The sequence below is a fragment of the Typopeltis vanoorti genome, chromosome 2 (assembly GCF_054136105.1).
Source record: "Typopeltis vanoorti isolate ZY-2024b chromosome 2, IOZ_Tvanoo_1.0, whole genome shotgun sequence".
Taxonomy (NCBI): domain Eukaryota; kingdom Metazoa; phylum Arthropoda; class Arachnida; order Uropygi; family Thelyphonidae; genus Typopeltis; species Typopeltis vanoorti.
This window is the reverse complement of record NC_143550.1, coordinates 13,956,542-13,982,977: the sequence shown is the minus strand read 5'-3', so window position 1 is coordinate 13,982,977 and position 26,436 is coordinate 13,956,542. Positions and strand designations below refer to the sequence as shown.

The window sequence follows — 26,436 nt, the reverse complement described above, 5'->3', positions numbered from 1 at the left end:
TATAGTAATTATCCATTGTAATGCAGTAACCTTTCCCCAATAAAGGGTCTAGTAACTGCATTACTAGACCCTTTATTGGGGAAAGGTTACTGCATTACAATGGATAAATAAATGTACAGTGATCTACATTTCTGACAGATTTTCATCAGAAAATCATAAATTTTGTTGAGGACTGGGCAAGGATGTGTTGCCTGATCGTATTCCTCATTATTCTGAAAATGCAAATACTTCATGATAAGACTGAATTGTTTTTCAGTCATAACATCACGAAACATTGGCGTGTTCAGAATCCAGTCTGTAGATCAATACATTTCGAGAGCGGGCTTTTTCACGATACCTTGCACAATCAAGAGTGCTATAAATGTAAGGAGCATGTTGATATCTATTGGGCTCCAAAGTTTACTGCAAGATTGCGGACTGTACTCAACTTGCTGATGTTGTTGGCAAGCATAAAGGTTAGTCTGTTCCACTATGAAGGAAAGAATATCATCATCTAAAAATAGACAGAAAGAGCTTAAAATATTACTGGAGTCAAAGTCTTCAGTAATTCCTGGCTTACCTATGAAAGGAAACCGTGGACAAGCTGGTGTACGTTCAGTGGCGATCACCCATTTTCTGCACGAAGACATATCTAAAGTACAGGCAGAATCATTATCTTCAGAGCTAGAAAGATTTCTCTCCTCATCGGTAGAACAAGAGCTGCTCGAAAGGCGAAGGCTCCAACTTTTCTGCATCCCACGAAGGTTTCTTTTCTTACCATGAGTGTCACTGCTACTGCTGCTGCTGCTTGCCATCTTGTAAATGAATTGTGTCTTGAATATACTTACTAATTATTCTTTTCTGCCCAGTAATTCATTTCTGCCCAGCTCAAAGCTAATGGAGATTACTAACATCCCCCACTGAGAAACAGAACAATAGAACATGCAGCACACTAAAGATCCTCAAGCAATATCTGAATATTTTACAGGCAGAAATTTCTTGTTTGGTTTTTCACTTTATTCTGATATTGCATTTGAAGGATGACAGTGATTTTAAATATTAATTTCGCCTATATCCAAATATCACATAATTTCCTGATTTATAATAATCAGGAAATAATTCTGATTTATAATTTGTTAATTATAATAATCACCACATAGTTTCAGTATTGAAAAATTAAAGTTATGTGGAACAATTACTAGAGAAAAATAACGAATTAAATAAAAACTGTACCTATGTTTCATAACAGTTTTCAGGTGTGATAATAATGCAACTGGGGGGGGGGGGTAAACTATCAGAGGCGAAATAAAGTTCAATTCTATTGTGAAAGGAAATGAAATTTCACATTTGATATACATATTTTGAATGATAAAAATAAGCAAATGTATCACTTACTTTAAAAATTGGAGAATAAAATATCTGAATTATGCAGAAAATATAAATATTAATCATAACTGTTAATTTCATTTTGTAATGACCAATTATACAAGGAAACCAAGATTGTGAAAGTACAAAGAACAGTAAATTACTATACAACATGAAGAAAAAATTTAGTAATTTGATTAAATAATTTCATGTTATTCTCTATAAAGCAAAGTTGCTCCAGCGTGTCCTAAAGGAAATCTGTGAAGTATTATTCGATTTCGATGGTTTTGTATAAAAATAAAAATAATATAAACTGGAACGTCGGCAGCCGGTTTTCTTTTCTTTTTTTAAAAAGAATATTTCAAATAATTATCGTGAATTAATTTCTTCGAGAACAAAGAAAAATCTTTTGACTAGTAAGCGATTAGAAAAAAAATTAGTGCAAAAAAAAAATAAAAAATTAAATTGGTTCTCCAAGGTAAGGCAATATTTAAGTGAAGAAATTATACAAGATCTTTATTTTGTCTAGATATTAAAATTGTATTGTACAATAAAAAGAGAAAACAAAAATATAAATAATTTCTCTATTTTATTCTATCCTATATAACTAAAATCCAGTTACCCTGCATGGAAAAAGGAAGTGCGTTTCTTGTTATAGGCAACTGCAGCTACGAACGCGAGATAATCCGATTAACCGTTCTCTTCAGTGTGAGGGTTTATCACACTTTCTAATGGACATGACAGTCAAATTGCACTTCTTATCCAGGTTCTTTCAACAGGTGGGCTGAATCATATCCATATTTAGCTGGACGTCTATAGATGTCCTGGCCGGTAGGAAGGTTAAAACAACTTTAATTTCTAGAATTTTCAGTATGAAAAATGAAACAGAATTATAAGCATACATATACAACAGCAAGATTAACAATGCAGACATGAAATCGTGAGCAGTATGATATAATTTCGACTGATGTTCTAGTGTGGTTTGGGTTCAGAGACAAGTGCTAAACAGAATTACTTCCCACACTGGGAATAAACAGACCTCAGCTTTATGGAAAGCTGGTTTTCAGGAGGTGCAACATCTGTGTGAAGTAAATAGTTAAATTGCCAAATATATCAATAGAATTAGATTTCTCCAGCTCTGCAGAGCATGCCAGGTAAACCCTACCTGTTGTATAATTAAAGAAACATTTCCATATGTGAAGGATATTGAATCAGCAATAAAAGGACAAGGACATTGAAGGTAGAAACATTGACAATTAGCTTTATCCTGAATGGAAAACCAGTAGAACAAGTGAAACATTTCGGCTATTTAGGCATGAGTTCAGAGAAAGAGTTTCCATACTCTTTGCATAAGTTGATTGTCATTGCTATCCCAAAGCCAGGCAAGTATCCAGTTCAGACCAACAATTATCGTCCCATTGCTCTGACTAGCTGTCTTTCTGAGGTCTTGGAAAAAATGATAAATGCAAGGCTTCTCTGGTACTTAGAAAGCAACAAACTTCTTTTCAGACATGTTTTGCTTAGAAACATGTATAAGAGATGCTTTCCTGAAACGAGAACATGTGGTTTCAGTGTTCTTCAACATAGGAAGGCCTGTGACACAGCCTGGAGAAATGGCATATTAAAGGACTTGTTTGCTCTTGGTCTGAGGGGATATATGTAGGCAATTGTCTTTATGTCGATGATTTCACAATTTACCATCACTCCTGCAGTATGCGAGTCATTGAAAGACAACTTCAACAGGCAATCGATCATGTCTGTTCATGAGTTCAGGTTGTCTGCTGAAAAAAACATCTGTGTACACTTCTGCCAGAAGTGCACTCTCCACCTGATCTAGATTTAAGAATGGGACAAGCTAGTATCCCTGTAGTTCCAGAGGCCAAGTTTCTGGGGCTCATCTTTAATAGAAACACACGCATTCATCATATTTGGGATAAGTGCAAAAAGCATTGAACATCTTTTGCACTGTATCCTCTACTGAATGGGGTGCTGATTGATGTTCCTTCCTCCACATTTATTGTGCACATGTACATTCAAAGCTTGATTATGGGGTCCCAGGTTTATAGTTCTGCAAAGGAGAGCATCTCCGGTGGTTGGACCCGGTCTATCATTAAGGTATCCGATAAGCTACCAGTGCTTTTTCACACATCTCCCTCCCGTTCAAAGCCTTTATGTTGAATCAAATGAACCCTAGCTATCACTTAGATGAAAAATATATTTCCTTAATTATGCCCTAAAAATAAAGTCCATTCCAGATCTTGCTACATGGACTAGTCTCTTTTTTTCTACATCACGCATGCCAGACTGCCATCCACTCTTTTAGCAGGCGTGTTAAAGAGGCTGTGACGGCTATTGGCATGAGTGCTGACAAATTACCTGCACCAAACATATCCATGGCAAGCTTGCAACCCATTCCACAACCTTTCATTTTGCCAACTACAGAAGTCTCATACACCATCATCTGTCTATCTTCATTTGTTCAATGCACACAGAGCAGCCAAACTCTGATTTCTTGCCCATCTTGCTCATCTTGATGGATCAGGATCAGAGATATCCATCAGAGTTAATGATAATTTGACCTGAAATGCTCAAATATGGAAGTATAAACATTTTACAATGACTACAGTATATCTCAAGTCTGGTTAGAAGGTTGAATTTCGTGATTGGATTAGAACTTTCATAGTACCCATCTAAACATCTTTACATCATATGTTTATAAACAAATTTTATCATTAATTATTAATTTGGATTATGGAAACTATAAAGAATGCTATGCTGTATATTATTAAACTTGCTTTTCAGAATGATGTCTGTTTCTTGTTATGTAAAGCATGTGAAGCAGAAGTATTTATATTTATTAGCAAAAACTAGTGAGGCCACTAAGGCTATCCACACCTAATAGTTAAGAAGTATTGATGGGAAACAGATGGAAAAATCAGTTCAAGCTTTAGTTCAAGAGAAATCTGCATAGCATATTTGCTTAGAACTTAAAAGTACTTGTAGTTATGTTCCAAAATAAATCAAGTTAATGAAAAATCTTAATCTTGATTATCAGTGATAAATGTACTTCATCTACCATGAGTAAACTACTTTCTCTAGCTGTTTGCACTGACATAAGAAACTATCTCAGTCACTATGCATTCACTAAAGTTCAGTCACTAAACTATCATGTCATCATACTATGCATTCTCATTATACATACAAAGTGTGATATGTTCAGATATGATGAAAGGAAAGATAGATGAAAAATAAAAAGAAACAATTGTAAAATTCTTTTTCTAAAGCAAGGAATAGATGTATTTTTGCTAAAGTTAACTTGCTTTGTTCCTCAACGATATGATATGAAATATGAACGAACTTTCATAGTTGACTGAATATAGGAAAACCACATATCGCTTTTGGCAACTATCAAAACAACACAGCATTAGAAATAAAGTCTTCTTAACGTTCATCATTGAATAGTCAATATTTGAATAACCAGTTATTGTACCTAAAATTTTGTATGTGAGATGTAGTTGAAAAGGACTTGTTTTAAAATTGGTATAGAAATAACTGATGGGATTACATTGTAAGTTAATCTTTTTAAGCTGTCCTGGCATTTTATTCTGAAATATTCTACATTTGAAGTATATATTTTATTTCTGTTTTGTGTGACTGTACATAAGAACATTTGCTGCTATTGTTTATTTTTCCTCCTGCAAGAAAAATTCTGATAACTTGGACCTTAAAACATGAAACGCATCATAATGGAAGCCAATTGATAACATCACTTCTGATTATGTCACACTCACATGTGCATGCGTGTAGATAACGATTGTGTTAATTTATCAGAAAGTAGCATTTGCCAAAAAATACTTCCAAATTACATGGCTATGACAGGTCATTGGGCCTAATATGTAAAGGGAAGATGATGTGAAAATATGGAAGTGTGTATTTGAGTGTATATAAACTTATGATAAAGTCATTAGACACTCACGCTGAACCTGGTAAATATCAGAGAGGGATCGGGCACTTTATCTTTTGTAGATGATAACCAGGGTTCTGGGGATCAGGCCTGTATATGTCCAGGATGTGGTTAAACTTCCTTGAGGTGAAGCCCTTCTATAATATGATGTACTGGATGGTGTTCAGTTCTAGTTTGGAAATTGGAGCAGATACATGTGCTCTATTGGGTAAGGACTTGAAGATGCTTATTTTTTGAGATGGATAATGGGCTGAATCTTGCTTCTTACATTCATTCCTTATTTATCACTGTACCTCTTGCTGACACTGTCCAACTGTTATCAGAAGAGTTCCCTCAGACATAGTCAAACTGTTTGACTTTGTTATGCACTCAGGCTATTTTACCTGCGGAAACAAATTCTACAAATAGATCGAAGGAGCTGCTATGGGAAGCTTCTTGTCACCTGCACTTGCCAATTTCTACTTAGAGCATCTTGAAAACTCTCTATTCTCTACAACCTCAACCTTCTTTTGGGCATGCTGTGTGGATGATGTGTTTGTCATCTGGCCAGACAGCCTGTATCTGTGCATTGAGTTCACCAGGGAAAAAGAAAAGGACAGAAAAATTAGCCTTCCTAGACATCCTCCTTTCCTGTGCCCCATGTAGAATATTTGTAGAATACTGCAAATCTGTCTTCACAGGCTGCTGCTGCAAGATCCAGTTCATCATCTGTCTCAAAAAAATAGGCATCTGCTCATTAGATCACATGTTATCTGCTCTAATTCCCAAGCAGTTAATTTTTGTATTTTAAATCATTTTAATTTTAAGCTTTAATTGTAATCCCATTTGAATTTGTAACCAACCATATGGTGGCATTCCAGCATGTGGCTGATCATGTAAATAGGATTAATGTTCTTTGTTCTAGCTTCACCTTGTGATTTTGCTGATGCATTGATGATTAATCCATTAAGTTCTGGCCTAAATATTTGCAGTAATAAAAATTATCGTTCTTTATTCTTATGAATATATTTGTCTAATAATCTTTACCATGTTACAAGTACCATTAAAGATTCATAGCCGTAGTTTACCCCTTGTGAAATGGGGTACTTCGTGCAAGACAATGCCACAAAGCACATAGCATGTTGAAGTAGTTTGAGGAATGTGATGTCAAGTTTTCTTTACTTCATCATATATGGTACTAATGTACTATAGGTTTATCAACCAACTTCTAGTGGACCCAAAAAAAAAAGAAAAGAAAATCAGCCAGCTGAGTCCCCAAACTCCAACTTCTCTGGGATGAGGTGGAATGAGCAGTTCACAGCAGCAACATGCCACCAGTCTGCAACAACTGAGCAATGCCATTGACAGGATGGATGAACATTCCAGAAGAACATTTTAGATCTTAATCCTTAATTAGTTGCACTTTTTTTTTTGTTACATAATTAGTCACATGGGGTCTGAACATCAGAAATCACGCCTTACTCCACCACTGATTGCACTGACAGCCAGTATATGACAGATTCAGCACAAGGGCAGCAAGAAATTCAGCTACTCGAAATTGCAACAAAAATCCATCATTGGTTGTGTCATAAATCTAACATAAATGATGGCTGGGGTCAAATAGACCCCATGCGACTAATTAAAGGTTAATTGAATCAATGCCATAGAGATTATAGGCCATTCTTAAGGCAATAGGAGATTTCACTTGGTATTAAATGCTGTTTGTAATAAAATAACCACTCAGTATACATACATATATATATATTTTTTTTTTAAATAAAAAATGAAATATATAAACATGTTGATAATAAAATGATAAAGGATATATATAGAGCTTAGGTGGATTTTATTTGTAACTTGAAAATTTAATCCTAAGTTTTGAATGTGTATCTGATGCAACACTATATATATATGCCTGGGAATAAGCACTTGATTAAAAATAAATAAATAATAATTTTTAAAAGATTTCCTCCTTACAAACAATTCTAATAGTTATCAAAGTGAGATTTAAAACAAATTAGAGGTTTAACAATTAAAACTGAATGTAATAGGCGGAATTAAAAAGGAAATTAGTGAACATATAATAAAATTAAAGGGGAGAAAAACATAATTTATTAACTTAAAAAAAAGTTCTTGGCTTCCTTTATGCAGTTGTATATATCAAGCACCTATCAGTGGCACTTTATCTTTTTGTTTATATGTATATAAAATTTCTTGGTGTCCTTATAGTATACCGAAGGTAAAAAACTTTCTTCATCTTTCTCTCATCCTGAGATTTTTATTTAATATGGTCAAAGCACCTTGTGGCAACACGTATAGGTAAAAATTATAAGTTCTGCATTACTTCAACCTTGGTATCACCACCTAAGGGTCTGGCGCTCACTGATGAGGCCTCAATGAAGGTCGAAACTGGTCTGGGTAGTGGCCTTTCCCTTAATGTATAGCATTATATATGTCTGCAAGGAGATGTGCTTTGCATTATGGGAGATACTAAGGCAAGCGATCACAGCTTATGCCACCTTTACCACAAGTTGCCTTAGACCTGAAAATTCTTCAGGCGCAAACTTAGCTTACTTGGGGAAAAAAAGGATTAAACCAAGTTTATAAAATTTCTTGGTATCTTTAACATATATATATATATATATATATATATATATATATATATATCATAAAGGTCACTCTTGCTAGAGGCTTTTATTAATTTAGTATTTTATTGAAATACTAAATAACCAACATTATATGTTTGTGAACTACTAAAAGTGCCTTTTCACATTTGTTATGATTTAACTTTTGGGCAACTGAAATCATACATAGAATATAGTAGTTAATTTGTGTTTGATACTGAGATCATTTCCAGCTATTTTTTTTTATTTCCAGAAGATACAGAATGTGCATCCATTCCAGTCACACTTTGGAACAAACATGTGGCTGATCTTCATGCTGATGGTGATATAGGATTTACTAGAGAATATGAGGTACATGTAAAGAAGTGGTTAAATCATTGTTCTGATAACAATGATATATTATTATTATATAGATATGCCGCTTATGCTTTTTTTATTATTATTATTATTGTTTTTGAAATTTGGGATTTAGCAGACCAAATTGTATTCTTATTGACTTAAACCAAAATATAAAATGATGGTGCAACACGACAGAATTTCATCCCGGCAGGGGCATCTCCTGGTTAAACAAGACCCTCATTGTTTTTTGCTAGGGAAATAGGGCAAATAGTGAAAAGTTAGCTACTGGAACAAACCCTGAAACATCCCAACCCAACATCACCAGAGTTCATGATTGGTACTATCAACATAAGAAGCCTGAACCAAAGAATTGAAGCAAGCTTGAAGAATTGGATAAGTACCAGATCGACATAATAGGGGTGGCTGAAACAAAAAAGACAAAATCTGGTGAGATCTTTCTGAGCAATAAATACAAAATGTTATATTCAGGCAATTACAATCAGGAAAAAGAAGGTGTAGCTGTACTATTGAACACAAAATAGGAGTCTAATCTTCTCGAATGGCAAACAATATCAAGTAGAATGACATGAGCAAATATCACAATGAGGAACTGGACAATGTGACTTATTTGTGCTTATGGTCCCACAGAAGGTTCTACTAAGTTAGAAGTGGGGGAATTTTTTGAGGCTTTGGAGAAAGCAACTAACACAATGAAGAAAGAAAAGTTGGTCCTTGTTGAGGATCTAAATAGCAGAGTAGAAAATCATTGTCAGACATACAAAAATATTTTGGGAAAATTTGGAGAAAAGAGCAAAACTAATAATAATGGCAAATACTACCTGTTGGATTGCTCACAACATGGACTGGCTATTACTGACACAATGTTCAAACATAAAAATATGCACAAATTCACATGGAGAGAAGAGGCAAGGAATAAAAAAATCGTTGACTATGTTATTATTGATAGAGATGTTTTCTCACTGGTGCAGAACACTAGAGTGTACAGGGGATTTGAAATTGGAAGTGATCACTATTTAGTCTTGAGTATGATAAAATTGAATTTCACTTTGAAAAGAAGAACATATGAGAAAGTTTTAAGTGAATAAAATTGAGCAGCTCTCAGATGTGAACTGTAGACAAACATTATTCAAAAAAAAATGAAATAGTTTGAGAACAGTAAGCAAACCTTGGAGATTCAGTGTCAAGCCAGTGAATTCAGTGAAGAAAACACTGATTGATTCAACCAGAGAGGCACATGGTGTGGTTGTCTGTAAGAATAGAAAAATTAGAACTCCATGGTGGACACAGGAAGTTAAAAAGGCATTGAAGGAAAAGAAGAAAACATATCTAGAGTTTCTGGCAAATAAATCAATGTACTCTTAGAGAATACAGAGACAAATGTAAGAAAGCTAAACACTGTGTAAAACTAGCTAAACAAAACTCATGGGAAGACCTTGGTAAGAACGTAGAAAATAAATATACAAGAAGGTTTCAAAATATTCTGGAGGCAGTTGACAAAGCTCAGAAATGGAGGAAAGAGTGCTGTAAAAGGAATTAGAGTGAAAAAGGCATCATGGAAACTGGAGAAAAAGATATACTTGATGTATGGAGTAATTACTTTGAAAAATTGCTAAATGAAACAAGCAGTGATGACAGTAAGTAGTAAAAAACTCAACAGACATATAATCAGGAATACATATCCATACTTGAAGTAGAAAAAGTCATCAAAAACCTAAAATGTGGAAAAAGCAGCAGGAATAGATGATATTTGACCAGAAATGCTCAAATATAGAGGTATAAAAGTCTTACAGTGGCTGCACTGCATAGTTCAGAAGTCTTCGAGAGAGGGACAAATACCATATGATTGGAGGAGAGCTCTTATTAGTACCCATATATAAAAATGGAAATAAACTGAATGTGAGAATTACAGAGGTATTTTCCTACTGAGTGTTCCTGTTAAGATTTATTCAAGTATACTTGAGAAACCTTTGAGAAGGATTGTGAAAGGGAAGCTTGATGAAGAACAAGCTGGATTCAGCCAGATAGAAGCTGTCAGGATCAGATTTTCATTTTACGACAAATAGTTGAGAAATAATGGGAATATAACAGAGATCTGTATTTAAGTTTTGTAGATCTGGAAAAGGCATATGACAAGTTTGCAAAGAGAAAAGCCATTCTTGATATAATGGAGCATTATATCAAGCAATACTTGGTCTTTATTTGAGTTAGATCAGCAATTAGAATTGAAAGAAGTACAGGAAGATGGTTTTAATGTAAAATCTGGGGTGAGACAAGGATGTACATTATCCCACTCTGTTCTTTATTATCTATATGGATCAAATTATGAAGGAAAGTGGTATTAAATCTGATATCGGAATTGGAGATGTTAATTTCAGCTCTTTACTCTATGTGGATGATGTTATACTACTAAATAAATCTGCTATAAGTGTGCAAGATTCCCTGACTAAATTGAATAACTCTTGTAATAGATTGGGTATGAAGGTCAGCAATAACAAGACAATGGAAATAGGCAGAAGCATTGAAAATATCAACTGCATTGTGAATGAAGAACCTATTGAACAAGTAAAACATTTCAGCTACTTAGGCATAATTTTTATTGAAGATGGTAAATTAAATATGAAAATAGACAACAGAATCAAGAAAGCTGGTAAGGTAGGAAGTCAAGTGAATAAATTTACATGGAGAAATTAATTTATAAGAGAGAAATTTGTCAAAACACTAAATTAGCTGTATACAAGACTGTGTTCAAATCAATTTTAACGGATGGATCTGAGAGCTGGGTAAGAAATAGAACACTTGACCAGAGATACGAGAGTCCTGAGAAAGATTAGAGGCTTGAACAGTTGGCATCAATGGCAATATCATATTAAAAACGAGAATATTAGGAAAGAACTTAACATTGTTAGCATCCAAGAATGTGTTAATATAGCTAATTTCAGGTGGTATGGTCCCTGTACCAAGTGTTTTATGCCAGTTTGGCCGGAAAAAGACCCATAAGAAGACCAAGATATGGTGGATTGATACAGTAAAAAGTGCCTTAGAAGGATCTGGTAATGTTGGAGTCTTGACAGGTAACAGATCGATTTGGAGAAAAATTGTAGATAGGAAGTTAGTAACGATGTAATTTTTTCATGTAGTTCTATCATATCCTGTACACCCCTAGGATATCAGGAATTTGATGATGATAATGTTTTTCAATAAAGTACATCGAAGCGCCTGAGAAAGAATTAAATCATCTTTATAAGAAAAGATAATTCACTGATTTCTATTAGATTGATGGTTTCTTAATTTTATAATTATGTAGTTGACTAGTAAGCTGATGTAGTAGATACTAGTCTATAATACCAGTCAGAATCTTAATACCAGTATTTTAGTATTTTTAATTTATGAAACCAGGATACCTGTATTCCAAAAACAAACATATTCCTCAATAAATTTCTGTGACAATCAGATGTACTAAAGAAAGGAAAAAAATAAATTTTTATATGACTCCCACCCATGAAAGGTTTATATGTAACCCTATAGTAGTACATTAGTACCATGGGTGGGGTAAGTATTTTATATATATATATATATATATATATATATATATATATATATTCTTATTAATTTTATAGATTTGAAATCAATATTTTTCATTTATTTTTTATATAGTCCGGAAACCATGCTCTAGAGACCAAACATGGAACTTTTTCAAGCTACTTCAGGCCTCCAATAATTGGAGTGGTACTCTGGATGATGAAATTCTCTGGACCAGCATTTCCCAGATTTTTCCTAGGGTGGAACACTTCACGAATCCTGAAATTTTCACGGAACACCTTGGTTATTTTGTAATGTATTAATAATTAATTATGGCATAATCATAAAGAGTATTAGTACACTTATGTATACAGTGTGATATGTTGACAAATATAAAATTATATTTAAATCGGTTATCAATCATTGGACTAATGAAATCTTTCTAGCATGTCGTAGTTTCCTCAGGCCAACATTAGTAAATTAATTTGTGCCGATTTTCATTGACATATCCCATTCTGATCATCAAAAATTTATAATATTATTATAATACTTACGAGAGAATGCAAACTTTTTCTCCGGTGTGCTGGTAGTTTTCCCCTCCTTTTGTACATCCTGGAGATCGCTCTGTAGGCTTGAGGTGGATGAATCATTATTTGTTGCACAAGCACCTTCAATAATAGATTTCTTAACACCAAAATTAAACAAAGATCCTTGTCTGTTATTCATATTAAAATTTAAATCTTTAGGCCTATTACTTTTAAAAAATCACAGCAGTACAGTTTTGAAACAAGTACTTTCACCCTCCAATATGAAACTTGCAAAGAAAGTATTCAGTATTACTAGATTTGAGAATCGAATACAGACTACCTTGATCTTCAATTTCAGTGGAAAAATTTTCTTTATACTTCATTGCTGATTAGTGACTAACATTTGCAACACAGGTGTTATTTCGTTCAGTTTTGAGAACAGGATATGCCGCCCATTGTTGTAATCAGCTTGCAGGCAATTTTTATGACCTGTCATAAACAGTGGCATTCCCTTTCCCGAATGTTGAAAGATTTTGATGTGTGAAAATTAACGATAATTCATGAATATTTCCATGTTTAAAAATATGCTGCTTGGTAGCTGACATTTGCAACACAGATGTTATTTCGTTCAGTTTTGAGAACAGATGATATGCCACCCATTGTAATCGACTTGCGGGCAATTTTTATGACGGTCAAAAACAGCAGTATTCCCTTTCCCGAATTACTTCCATGTTTAAAAATACACTGTTTGGTCACTGACATCATAGAACATTTATTCACTTTCCACAGAACACAATTTGGGAAATCCTGCTCTGGGCTATAAAATTTATCTTCCACATAAAGACCATCGCAAACATCCATTTCCATGATGGGATTTGAAACTACAGCCTCTTGGTTGGAAAGCAAGTATGCTAACCACTCTGCCAGTAATTCAAGGAATACCCAGACAGGCATTACTTGAATTCATGTTTGAATTAAACTTTTATTACAATACTAAAGATTCTGATTAAGAAAAAAATATTAAAAATAGTGATTCTGGGGAGATGGGGGATATATATATATATTGATACTGTGAATGTTTATTATATTTAAGCATTCACACTGCCTGTGTGAATAAAGTGGGCACTTAAGAAACATAAGCAGTCAGTAGCATTATCATTTAAACTCTATTTAATTTTGATACATATTTGATTAGTGGCGGAAAATGATCTTCTGGATTTCTATGCTGGATGGTGCTATTGTACTGGAATAGTCATAAATGAGATGCAGGTTTCCCCCATCCACCCATCCCATTCTCTTCTCTTACAAAAGAAAAAAAAGGGCTTTGAAATTTTTGTGAAGGAATAGTAAGAAGTCTTCATTAATTGTCGACTCAACTTTATTTTGACTGAGTCAGGGAAATAATTCACTGTTTTGTGTACTTCTTTGCAAATACTAAAGTATAGCTGGTAAATTTGCATGCTTCTATGAAATACAGTAAATACTTTACAAGGCCTTGGTATGACAGCACCTGACCTACTCTGTGTGCAGATTTTGTCTCCTGGATTCGGAGGGAATAAAGAAGCTGTTGAAAGAAATGTAATAAAGATGTGTTACAGTAAGGAAATATCATGAGTAGACATATTTAAATAAATTATAATACCGGAATTAACTCGCATAAAATATTATTTATTAGTATAATTTTCGCCTGATTATCACAGGCATCTTCAGTACAAGGTTGAACAATAACTGATAATTCCAAAAGGCACCACCTAAGTAGCTAATGCAAGATGACTAAAAAAATGTCATTAAAACTTTTACTATGCATTTTAAAATCACTAAATATTTTGTTGCCTTTCGTCCCATCAGAAAAATCTCCACCTTTCTCACTTCTCCAAAATACAAGCTTCCACATCTCAATTATCCAGGTGCCTACCAGATTCCCTACTCTTGTGGGTTATCTTATTTTGTACAAACAGGAAGATCTGCTTTTATTCGGCTAGAAGAACACAAATTATATATTCAATACCTTGAACCTGAACAGTCCGGACTCGCAGAGCATGCCATCAACACTAGACATTGAGTTCATTGGAACAAGACAAGAGCCCTTCACAAAAGTTGGTTCCTCTTGGAACAGCTTTATAAAGAAACATATGAAACTTTACTTTACTCTTTTAACTTAAACAGATTTGATGATCTATGTCTATCCCTTTTGTGGGAGATAGTACTTTTTAAGTCAACTAATCTTTCCTAACTTTTTTTGTAATTGTGTGCATATATATATATATATAATTTTTTATTTGTTTTTTTATTTTTTAATAAGTTAGGAAATTTAATGCCCTTTTTTTAGTTATCTTGCATTAGCTACTTAGGTGGTGCCTTTTGGAATTGTCAGTTATTGTTCAACCTTGTACCAAAGATGCCTGTGATACTCAGGCAAAAATTATACTAATAAATAATATTTTACATGAGTTAATTCCAGTATTATAATTTATTTAAGTAATGAAGATGATATTGGGATTGTGGAATGTCATTTACAAGGACAGTTTGAGAGTGTGGCCTGCAGGACACCGGTAAATAGGAGAAAGAGGGATGATATATTAGAGGTCTATAAACTTCTGAAAGGGTGATATAGGTTATCAACTGATGAAATTTTTCGTTATATGGAAAGTGGGAAGAAGACAAGGGGACATCCATGGAAGTAAAACTTGTGTGCAGCTAACAAATGGGTGAGAGCTAGATTTTCTTCTCACAGAGCAGCGAGTGAATAGAACAGTTTGCCTGTTGAAGTGGTGAGTGCATCCAACGTAAATTAGTATAAGAGAAGGTATCACAGCTAGTGTGGATGATCTATGCCCTCCATCGATGGCAGCCAAATGTAACGGATGCAAAAGTCAATTCTACTGAGCTACACAGCCCTTTTATATATAGTTTACATATTTATTGATAAATAGTACTCTTAATAATTATAAGTAGAGTCCTATTACTGTCTAATGAAGAATGATTTAAGTATTATTAAGAGTATGTGTGTGATAATGACCCAGTATCAACCTGTGGAACCACAAAACAAGCAACATATTTTCTTTAAGGACATTGGTCTATTGCTGAAATATAACTGAAATCAGAATCATAACAATTGCTCACATCAGAAATTAATACTTTATTACAGATCCTAGTTTATAAAATTAATTTCAATTAATTTTCCCCTTTTTTCTTTAAAAATTTGAATGCCTTGTTCACAAAATCCAGGATTTTCACACACGTTCAGGATAAAGGATAAGTATTTGGACTTTCCCAGGTAAACCAAGATGGTTAGCCATGGAGGTTTGTTTTAAAAACATTTTTTAAACATTTCAGGATGATCCTTGATCATCCTAAAATTTTGGGACAGCCAGTTGTTAAATCGACAATTACTATAAACTGCAGAGAGAGAGAGACGCACACTTCAATCCACAGTGGCTAATGGAATTTGGCAATAAGCTTTTATACACTGGTGTCCAAAAGCTAAGGACAAAATATATTTTTACCTGTATATGAAAAAAAATTTTCACGACTAGGCCAAATGTGGACATAAATTTATTACCAGCATACTAATCAATTATATTACACAAAAAATGTGTTATAGATTTTTTACAAATTTTAAAAAAAAAAAATTTTTTTTAATTTTACAAATTTTCTCAGGACATAGTTAAAGAATTAATGCACATTGTGCTTATAGAAAACTATGCGGAGAGACATTTCATTATGGAATATGTCCATCCCGTCACTGCAATACAGCCCTCACAATGTCATGCCATTCTTAGTACCAAGTGATTCAGGAGCTTTTTGAGGCAAACTGGCTCACTCCTCTTTCAGAGCAAGGATAAGGTCTTGTTTGTTTTATGGGGGTGAATTTCGAGCAGCAATACATCTCCCTATTGCATCCCAAATGTATTCTATGGGGTTGAGATCAAGAGAGCATGCTGGCCACTCAATTCAGTTGATATCCTCAATCTCCAGAAGTATCTCTACTGCTCGTGTATGATATGGTGTGTCATTCTCATTCATAAAAATGATTTCTTCATCTTTACAGCACCTTGGAACAATCAAACATGACATTGAAGAACTTCGTTGCAATATCATTCACCAGTCATAGTCCTTTTTTCCATCACTTGTAGCGCAGTGTATGCATTAAGCATATTGCATCGTCACACCATGACCCTAGCAGTGTCATATCTATTCCTTTCGAGAACATTCTTGTTTCTTGTGATTGTAAGCAGTGCCACTTTCATGCCAGATCAACTGTCATCTAGAATCAGAGGAAAGACTAAAATAACTTTGCATTAGCCCATTGGTGTCCACTTTTTATGGATACAACACCACTGAAAATATGCTCTACGTTGAGCTATGGATAAAGGGACGCAAGACTACAGGCCTTCAGGCATATAGGCCTACTTGGCACAGATGTCTTGCCACAAATTGTAAAGATATCTGATACCGGTGCTTGAATGGAGCTGACTTGCCATGGTGCATTGATTGCATTTTGCTATCTTAACCAGAAATCTGTTTTTATGCTCTGTGGTAAAGTGATGGCGACCTCTTAGTAAACCTCTGGAACACATTCTATTGATTTGAAGCACTGCCCAGAGCCTGGATACAACAGTATATGAGATTCCAAACTCTCTGGTAATATCAGTAATTCTGCAGCCTTCTTCAAGCTTTCCAATAATTCTTCTCCATGTGAAATCACCTAGATGATGTCTTTGAGACTTTACAAGATATCCAAGTGTGAAACTTTATTCCTTCATGAAAAGAGCTTCCTTCAAGCAATTTTATTAGCATATCTTTTGAGTGCTATCGCATGATTCTTCATAGTGACTTGTATAAATAACACATATATGGTGACAAAGAAAATCCAACCAGCAAAGGGATGTGCTTCTCTTGGCACTCTTTGTGCTTCTTTTCTCTGCATGGCAACTTGTGTGAGGATTATATCCTCTAACAATTTTACAGGAATATTAAATTAATACAAACATTTGCTTAAATTTGCTTGGGCTTCTTCTTAAGGTAATAACATTCCTATGCTTGATGTCTGTGAAAGCTTTCTCATTTCTAGAATTGTGAATCTAATAAGGTCATTACCATAAGAAGTGGCCCAGGTAAAATTAAGCAGATGTTTGCCTGATAATGGAATTCATTTATACTTTCAAGTGGAGGTTGTAACTGTTACAAAGGGAGAGCCCATCACATTATTATTTTTTCTTGTTTTTAGCAAGCCAATTGTTAAAAATTTATCAGCACTCCCCTACTTCCATCCAGTGTTCAAACTTTGTTTCTGCCTTCCTACTCTGTATCACATCTAATTAAAAAAGAAAGAAAGAAAAACAAACAGCAGTGCAAAGTTTGCCTTTAAAATATCCAAATAAACATGTTATCATTAACCTTCAGTTATTGTGTAATTTATGTATACAATCTTGTATTCTAACTTGATTGTATTTCTGTTCAACAGTTTTCCTAACTCTTAAATAAAATGTTTCTAATCTGGAAAATTCCAAACATTTAAGATGTATCCTTTCCTCTTGTCATAACGTGAGTTCTAAGAAGATACTAATCTCTGGGGAAAATACTAACACGCTTAAGGTATCAATAGTATGGTATGGTATTTACTGGGACAAGATTATCACGTGTAGTACAGTACAACTCTTTACATTTGGGGTTGAGTGAGTACTTATACTCCTTCCTTTCGGTGGTTGATTTTTTTCCTCATTTTTCGATAGTTCGACTAGTTTTTCTTTTTCAGCTAATGAAGTGCCATTATTAAAAATAAATAAATTCTGTACTGAAAATTATTCAGGTTGTGTGAAAGGTCTTACCAAATTAGTATTTAGATGGGTTTGATTAAAATGCAATCACAACATTATTTTTAAGCATTCTGTTATCATCAATAGCCTTTGGTATAATTTTTCTTATTGTAAATGTCTATTATTTTATATCTTTAACTGGATAATAATAAATAGAACCAATTTTTAATTTTGTATCCTTTAGGTTTCTTTGACCTGGGGTTGTTCAGTCCTAAACAACATTCACGGGATAGGTTGCCTTTTATCCTGGAAATAAATCATATGAATTTTCAGTAATGCTCAATCATTACAATAGGTCTTATGATCCACTGTTGGATATATACTCAGAGACAAGCATATCCTGGACAAATTCTTTGCTAAGACCTTTTATAGTGTGACAGTTTCGATACTCGGTAAAACATCTTGTCACAGGCACCCTTGGCAACTGCCCAAATGCCAAAACCTTCCTATGCCTGAGAACCCAGCTTCACAAAGCTTAAAAATTTGTTTCATAAATGACATAAACCAAGATTTAAACATATCTTGGTTTATGTAAAATCTAAATTCCAAAATACTTTGCAGCTTACAATTCTAGATTATATTAATTCAAATTCTCCATTTTCCTTTATTTGTACAGCATCAGCATATGAATTTTGAATGCACTGATGAAATGCAGTATGTGTATATGTATATATATGTATATATATATATATATATACTCTTTCACTGAAAAAGATATTACTACTTCAGAAGCATATCTTAGTTGAAGGAAATGCCATCTAAATTTCTGGCAGATCAGAGACTGGATATTAGAGACATGAAATGGTTATAAAACCATGCATGGTCTCTAGAAAAGCTTTTTCATTCCACTTCCATAATCAAATATTGCAGGATGGAAGCCGAAAATGTTTCATTTGCAAAACATACACATTTGCTAGAGAATGTACTATTTAAGTATAAGCATTGTGTTGCTCTGAATAGGGTTCCATTTATGCCAAACAGGTTTAAAAATCTAGTCTTGAGACTTTTTTTTGGTCTAAATCCAATTTCATTAGTTTTTGCCTGGAATATTTAGTTAGTTTTGCTTAGAATATTTCAGTTTATGCTTGTGCATCTTTTCTTAAACACTCAGTGGAGATCTTCCTTTATAATCCTCACATTCAGTTTTATTTCCTTTTTTGTAAATGAATATAAATGAGTGTGTTACTTGAATCATCTGTCATTGAACTATGTATATGGATCATGCAGTTAGGGTACTGCAAAACCAGCATATCTCAACATTTCAGGTTGCTGATGGCCTTTTCTGCCTTAAATAATGTTGTATACTGCTGATTTCAGTTCATATTTTATCATCTGTTATTAAATTTAATTATATTTTCAAAGTAATTTTTTTTTAATATCAACCCAACCTCTTCCTTCCACATACGTGCACATGTGAAGTTGAAAAACCTATGGCACATCAATACCATATCTGGCATGGTTAAGGGGAAAGAACACATCATTGATCCATCACTTGATGGGAAACTGTGCATGTGTGTGTGGGGGGGGGCAGGTTTTTCAAGAACAGAGATAGATGAAAGATGATATGAAGTTCAGTCATTTTGGAGCTTGCTTGTGTATTTATGTTACATAAAGCAAGTGGAGGAACAGTGGTTGCCAGTTTTGCAGAACCGAAAAATCATAAGGCAGAATATCTAAGAGAAAGTTATTGGAGTTAGTTGGAGGTGTAATCTATAAACTAAATTGTCATTGTTTGATATCATCCAGTATTTTTAGGGAAGTTTTTCATACACCATTCCCCAAATATGAAAGCAACATTTGAAAGTTCATTGGATTTAAGGTTTATATTGAACACTTGTCTAAGCAAGACCTAACCTGACTTACTTGACAAACCTTATTGTACAAGGTTTGTCAAGGATGTCGAAAGGGACATAAAGGTTTTTGGAAGCAGAATGGGCTGTGAGTGTGATGTTCTTGTATCAGGAAAAACTAGATACGTATAAAGCAACCTAATAAAAGAAATATCTTCTTGACTGGGAATGCAAAATCTTTCTTATGAAAAATAAGGCAGGATCGTGTTTTGGTCTCACTGAAGTTGGCAAGGTAGTCTTCACCTTACTAGATTATGGCAGGGAGATCATTGTTTAAGGTATTATTATGGAAGATCTTGAAGCTTGGAACATTTGAACATACGGTGAACATTCACTATAGAAAACTTGTAGGAATCACAAGAATAAATTGTTATAGGGTATATGTTACTATAATGAATTCCTTTTAGAATACCATTGTTCACTTTTGAACTTTTCACTCACTGTAACAAATGGTATTAGCTATAGTGAGAGTTCTTGTAAGGTTTGTCAAGCCTGCATAGCTCAGTCAGTATTGACACAATGCCTTATGGTTGGAAAAACTTGGAGTTCCAATCCTATCTACTCCAAAAAAAAAAGTTTCTTAACACGTTGACTGCCACATCAATTTTCAGGATTTCGGGTCTCAGAAGCCAATTTGATTTAATCATATCATATTATTCAAAACCCTAATTATAATGCATAGTTATCACCAAAAAACACAGAATGTGTTTTTTTGGGAAAAAAAGGTCTCACTAGTTATATCCTAGTTGGCATATGTAACAGAACGTTCTTTGCCAACTATGAGTTTGTACTCAGACACGCTTCGACTTGTCGTTGTTTTGCTAGAGAATTTCGGAAAATTTTTGATGAAACTAAACATAATTCGGGATTATAATAAGGAATGTCCGCATTGACCGATCAGATCAAATGCTGTCATACTACTCAGCTCTAAGAAAGACCATTATAGGGCTGAAAAAAATGGCATTATATATTATAGAAATCTATATACATAATGTGTTCAAATTTTTTCATAAAGTAACTAATTCTAACATAAAACTTATAAAATTTAGAGAAGCATTCTTGTAAGCATTGATTAGAAAAGAGATTCTAACAGTTTCAAAGAAAGTTAGATCGGAAGATGTTCATTATTTAGAGAGTATCCCACCTACTGAAAAAAAAACTGCTTCTGACAAGCCATGTTGAATTTGTACCCAAGCTAAAAGAAACACGTTATTATTGTCCAGCCTGCAAAGCGAAGCCAGCACTTTGTGTGGAAGGTTGTTTTAAAAAATATCACAAAAATAAAATTGTTCTATTACTTTGTACTTGATTTTCACTGTATGAATAAATTTTCTGTTCATGTACACCAGCCTTGATTTTTTATTCTCTTCCCAGAAGCCAACTATCCTTAATTATGCTTATATACTACGAAAAAGGCAAGTCTAGCAACTACAAGATAAACTCATAGTCGGCCTGATCGCCTACTATGAATTATCTCATAGTTGGCAATCAACGTATTAATGGCTTTTCCAGTGAAGGTGAGTTAATCAGTCTCATATGGGAGGTGGAAGGTTTCCCTCCCAGAAACTCAGGTTTTTTTTTTTTGTTGTTGTTGTTATCCAAAGCAGGTTGGTTGTGTTGGATTAAGACATATCAACTGAGACTATGAAGCCAGTGTGTGTGTGTGTTGTATCTGTAAATTGTGTGTGTTCTTGAGATCATCTGTTTTAAAGGTTGAAAATCCTGAGTTTCCAAGAGGAAAAAATTGTTTCATCTCCATATGAAACTGAAAAACATGCAAACCAGCCAGAAGAACAATGGTTTGCTGACATAATATGCTAACTTTATAGCCTTAGTTGCTTTGGCCATAAATTCAAAACTGCAACATACAAGGTTTGGCAAATCATGAACAACAAGAATAGAGTTCTGTCATCAAGAAAACTATGGAAAGGATTTGAACTTAATGAGAGAGAGTCATTTTTATATGGGAGAAAGAGTAAATTCTGAAGTACTGAAATACTCTGGCTTTGGTAAAAATATTTGAGTAGTTAGAACTATAGATAATGCAACTAAGAATGAGACCACTGCATTATCTATATTAACTGCTTTTTTTTCTATTTGATTTGTGTGATTTCCATGAGAGACAGAAATTCTACAACCTGGTTATAGGAGGCTGGCTAATTCACCCAAAGTAAGCTCTTGTGAACGTTTCTTACATTCTAGAGGGTATGAAGTTCTTTCCAAATTAAGAGCAAATCTTGCATCGTCAGATCACAGTTCAGATTGCAGGGTTGTATTGTGATCAATTTGCAAAGAGTGTACTTGCCAAACTACTGTGTTGTGGTAGTTTGGTAAGTATCTCTAAGTACACATCTCTATTCTTGATCTAATCAAATATTCTGGAAATTCCAAGAATGACGACATCAGTTTTTCCAAAACTTTCCACGGCTTGCATCCAGAGGTGGATAATGCTAGTTAGGAGATGTGCTATGATTGAAAATGACTGAATTCATATTAGTAGGCATCCAGGTGATAATGAAGTTTGCTTTTGATGACCTTCATTACTCAAGACATTCAGAATATGTCATCTTTTTGATTTTTGATTCCTTTCATGGTACTCTGTCCTGCATTTCTAAGCTTTCTTTGATAACCTTTGAAACATGTTCTTTCAACTATCTTTTTTTGACTTTTGTGTAACTTTTATACATACCTTAGCTTTCCTATATTTTTTCTATTCTTCAAGAGCATATGCTTACTTTTTGGCCAGACTTTGTCTATAATTTCTTCATTTCTTGACTGCTTCTTTAAATGTATGGCATTCTTATTTTTTTGTTTCTACAGGATAGCTTCATCACATCCTTTTCCTTCTGTTAATCAATATTTTCTTCATTTTTTGCCTCATTCTCTTAGGCTTCATTGTTGCTTTCAAAATCTTTCACTTTTCCTCAATTTTTTTAATTTTATTCGTATGGGGGTTCCTCCATTTCTCCATCTTCCATTAGGACTGGTTGAGCCCTCCTAATGAAGGATTAAGTATGTATTTTATGACTATAGATCCGAGTGTGTTCATGAGCCAGTTCTGTTCTGAGGGATGAAAAACCCGAGTTTCCGGTGAAAAAAATCCTCTACCTCTGTATGAGACCTTCTAAATCACCTTTTGATGAAAATAGATGAAAACTCATCTATTTTCATTGAAAGAGACCACGTCATGAATAGGAATCGAAACCAGATACTTTTCCTCATTTATTTATTTTTTTTTTTTTCACATGAATGTCACTAACAAAAACTTGTAAAGCTATATACTATCTTAAGCACTGTGGATAAATTAAGAGCTAGATAATTGGAAACTCTACTCTAGAGACCAAACAGGAAACATTCAAGTCACATCAAGCCTTCACTAAGCAGAGCGATGTTCTCACATTTTGTATTGAAATTCGCCTGCATTCACAGATATCATTATATAAATAGTCCTATTGATTAAAGGTGGAGATGCTGTTCTCTCAGCCATGTAGGAAGGTTTAGTTAATCCCTTTTCTGCATCTGTTGTCTGGCCAGTTTGTCTATATGGCATTGTCTAGTTTGGTCTCTATGATTTTTGTGTATAACATGTTTTAATATATTAGATTCAGTGGGTTGCTACATTTTCTAAGAGGGAGAAACTGCTATCTTCAAAGAAGAATGAGTAAATCACCTTCTCTTTTTTTAAGCATTTTTTTAACAAAAACATTGAATTTCTCAAGAGAGAGAGAGAGATTGGTTTTTATACTTTATTAAGTTCATACATATAGAGAAAAGTTTCACAGTGCCTTTATAGTATTTTTTTTTTTTTTTTTTTTTTAGGCTATTCAGCAAGCTACTGATTTGGAATTATCATCTGAGCATTCCCAGCTATCTGAGAACAAGAACAAAAATCGTTATGTCAATATTGTGGCATGTAAGGAATGCAAGAATGATTTTCTTAGATGATTAATAGTGTTAATATTATATGTGTATATTAATAATTTGTAATATTTATATCTGACTCCTTGGGTTTCATAACAGGGTTCTCAAGTTATGTAACTATGGTGCCACACAGGGGTTACATAAGGTGCATACACAGGTTTTCGACCTTTCATGATGTAGTTTAAGAAAGAAAGTGTGCATAAAATGCTTTTGAATTTTATAGAGCAGCAGATTGATTCTTTCCTTGTAGAAACTTTCAAAGTTTTGCTCTTGTAAAACATAGACCACAAAGGCAGATAATGAACAAGCAACACATTCCTTTTGTAGTACCAAGTTAAAAGGTAAGCACAGTTTGCAGAATTTTATACTAATTCTCAGTATAAAGTACTCATTCCTTTTACTGAAATTATTCATGTTGGAATGAAAGCCTCTGTTCCCACTGTTCAAAATTCCTATCATATCCAAGCAATGGTTTTCCAAAATGTGGCCCAGGGTGGTCTGAAAAAAGAAAACAGCTTATAAGTGGGTTGAGACAAAAACTCTCTACTTCATTCACAGCCTACACTAAAGCATGCAGTGCTTGCAAAACCATCATTAACATGGCTAAATATAGAAAACTTACCACCTGTGCAAATGGCAGTCATGCCTACTGGTCCTTTGCATTTTTGGTAGACAAAATCAATTGTTGGAATCAACTTTTGTCCATCTATGCTTTCACCTCTTTCTCACTCATTGGTAGTATTGAGACATTACACAAAGATAAAGCTGACCTCCTGGTATCATTCTTCTCATCTATCTCCTGCATTAATGTTCTTTCTTGACCTAGAACATTGCATTGCTTGCATCCTTTGGCCTTCTGCCAGAAAGTCATCAATCTTGAACAAACTGGTTACAAAAATGCTTCTGGTCCTGATGGAATCCCACTCATTGGGCTCAAAAGATGTTCTCCTGAAATAACATATGTTCATTATAATCTCTATGCTATATTGTAGTCAACAGACATCCATCCCATAGCAAGTCATTTTCAAAAAACAAGTGATGTGTCTTTTGTCTACCATCAAATTATTGACATAATATGGAGACGGCCATCAACTCTCAACTTTGACATCTAGAAAACAGTCAGCTAATCAGTGATTACCAATACAGATTCTCCCAGTCAAGATCCACAGCAGATCTCCTTGTCTGCATCAGCCAACTCTGTAAACATGCCATAGAGTTAAAGAAACCTGTGCTTGTTGCAATTGACATTTCCAAAACATTAAAAGTAGTTAAGCATCAAGGGCTTCTGAGCAATTTGCAATCTTATTGGCCTGCCTGCCTTTCTTTGTAAAACGATTCCCATTTTTCTCCTAAGTTGTTCACTACATGTAATGTAGCAGAAGCTATTCTCTCTGTTTAGATATTCTTATTAATGCAGGTGTTCTAAAGTGCTCTGGTGATAGCACTCTCCACTCGTTCTATACACATGACAAACTTTGCAGAGCTCATACATCTCAAACTTCAAGGTCATCTGCAATGAGTGCTCTAAACACTGATCTGCACACTATCTTTCAATGCTTCCAAAACACACAATTTTGTTTTTTTTTTTTTCATTAAAAAGGGGGTGCTTAAGGGTCAAAGCTGTATAACTGAGAGGAGACCGCCACGTAGCCTTTAAAGGAATGCGGAGAACCGACCAGGGCTTCTGACCTAGTGTCCAATCCTCACCTTCTGGTGGAGCACCCTGTTGGGTATCTACTTTGATACTGAACGAACGAGGATGGGCTGGCAATTTCGGATTTAGCCGACCCAATTGTTTCTTATTGGTTAAACCAAAATAAAAAATGATGGTACGACATGACAAAATTTCATGCCAGCTGGGGCGTTGCCTGGTTAAACAAGGCCCTCGTTGTTTTCGCCAGGGAACTAGGGCGAACAGCGAAAAGTCAGCTACTGGAACAAATCTGAAAACTCACCCCAACTCAACATCACCAGAGTTAAAGATCGGTACTATCAACATAAGAAGCCTGAATGACAAAGAAATGGAGCTAGCTGAGGAATTAGATAAGTACCGGATCGACATAATAGGGGTGACTGAAACAAAAAAGACAAAAACTGGTGAGATCTTTCTGAGCAATAAATACAAAATGTTATATTCAGGCAATGACAATCAAGGAAAAGAAGGAGTAGCCATAGTATTCAACACAAAATACGAGGCTAATCTTCTTGAATGGCAGTCAGTCTCAAGTAGAGTAATGTGGGCAAATATGAGAATGGGGAACTGGACAATGGGACTTATTTGTGCCTATGGTCCCACAGAAGGTTCTACTAAGGTAGAAGTGGAGGAATTTTTTGAGGCTTTAGAAAAAGCAACTGACACAATGAAAAAGGACAAGTTGATTCTTGTTGGGGATCTAAATAGCAGAGTCGGAAATGATTGTGAGACATACAAAAATATTTTGGGAAAATTTGGAGAAAAGAGCAAAGCTAATAATAATGGCAAATATCTGTTGGATTTCTGCTCAGGACATGAACTGGTTATTAATAACA

The 26,436-nt window shown here is 34.3% G+C and overlaps 1 protein-coding gene across 2 annotated transcripts in view; it reads left to right on the top strand.

Annotated features, from left to right (window-relative positions):
- The window catches only part of LOC150108836 (putative receptor-type tyrosine-protein phosphatase mosPTP-1), a 902,991-nt gene that overhangs the window by 702,173 nt on the left and 174,382 nt on the right, over positions 1 to 26,436 (top strand). For both annotated transcript variants that reach the window (XR_016549344.1, XM_090403658.1), the window contains exons 13-14: positions 8,165 to 8,262; positions 23,806 to 23,899. Coding sequence is in view for 1 of the 2 variants with exons in the window: in XM_090403658.1 (XP_090259784.1) it covers positions 8,165 to 8,262; positions 23,806 to 23,899 (192 nt within the window). In the remaining variant the exon portion in view is untranslated. The remainder of the gene's footprint in view (positions 1 to 8,164; positions 8,263 to 23,805; positions 23,900 to 26,436) is intronic.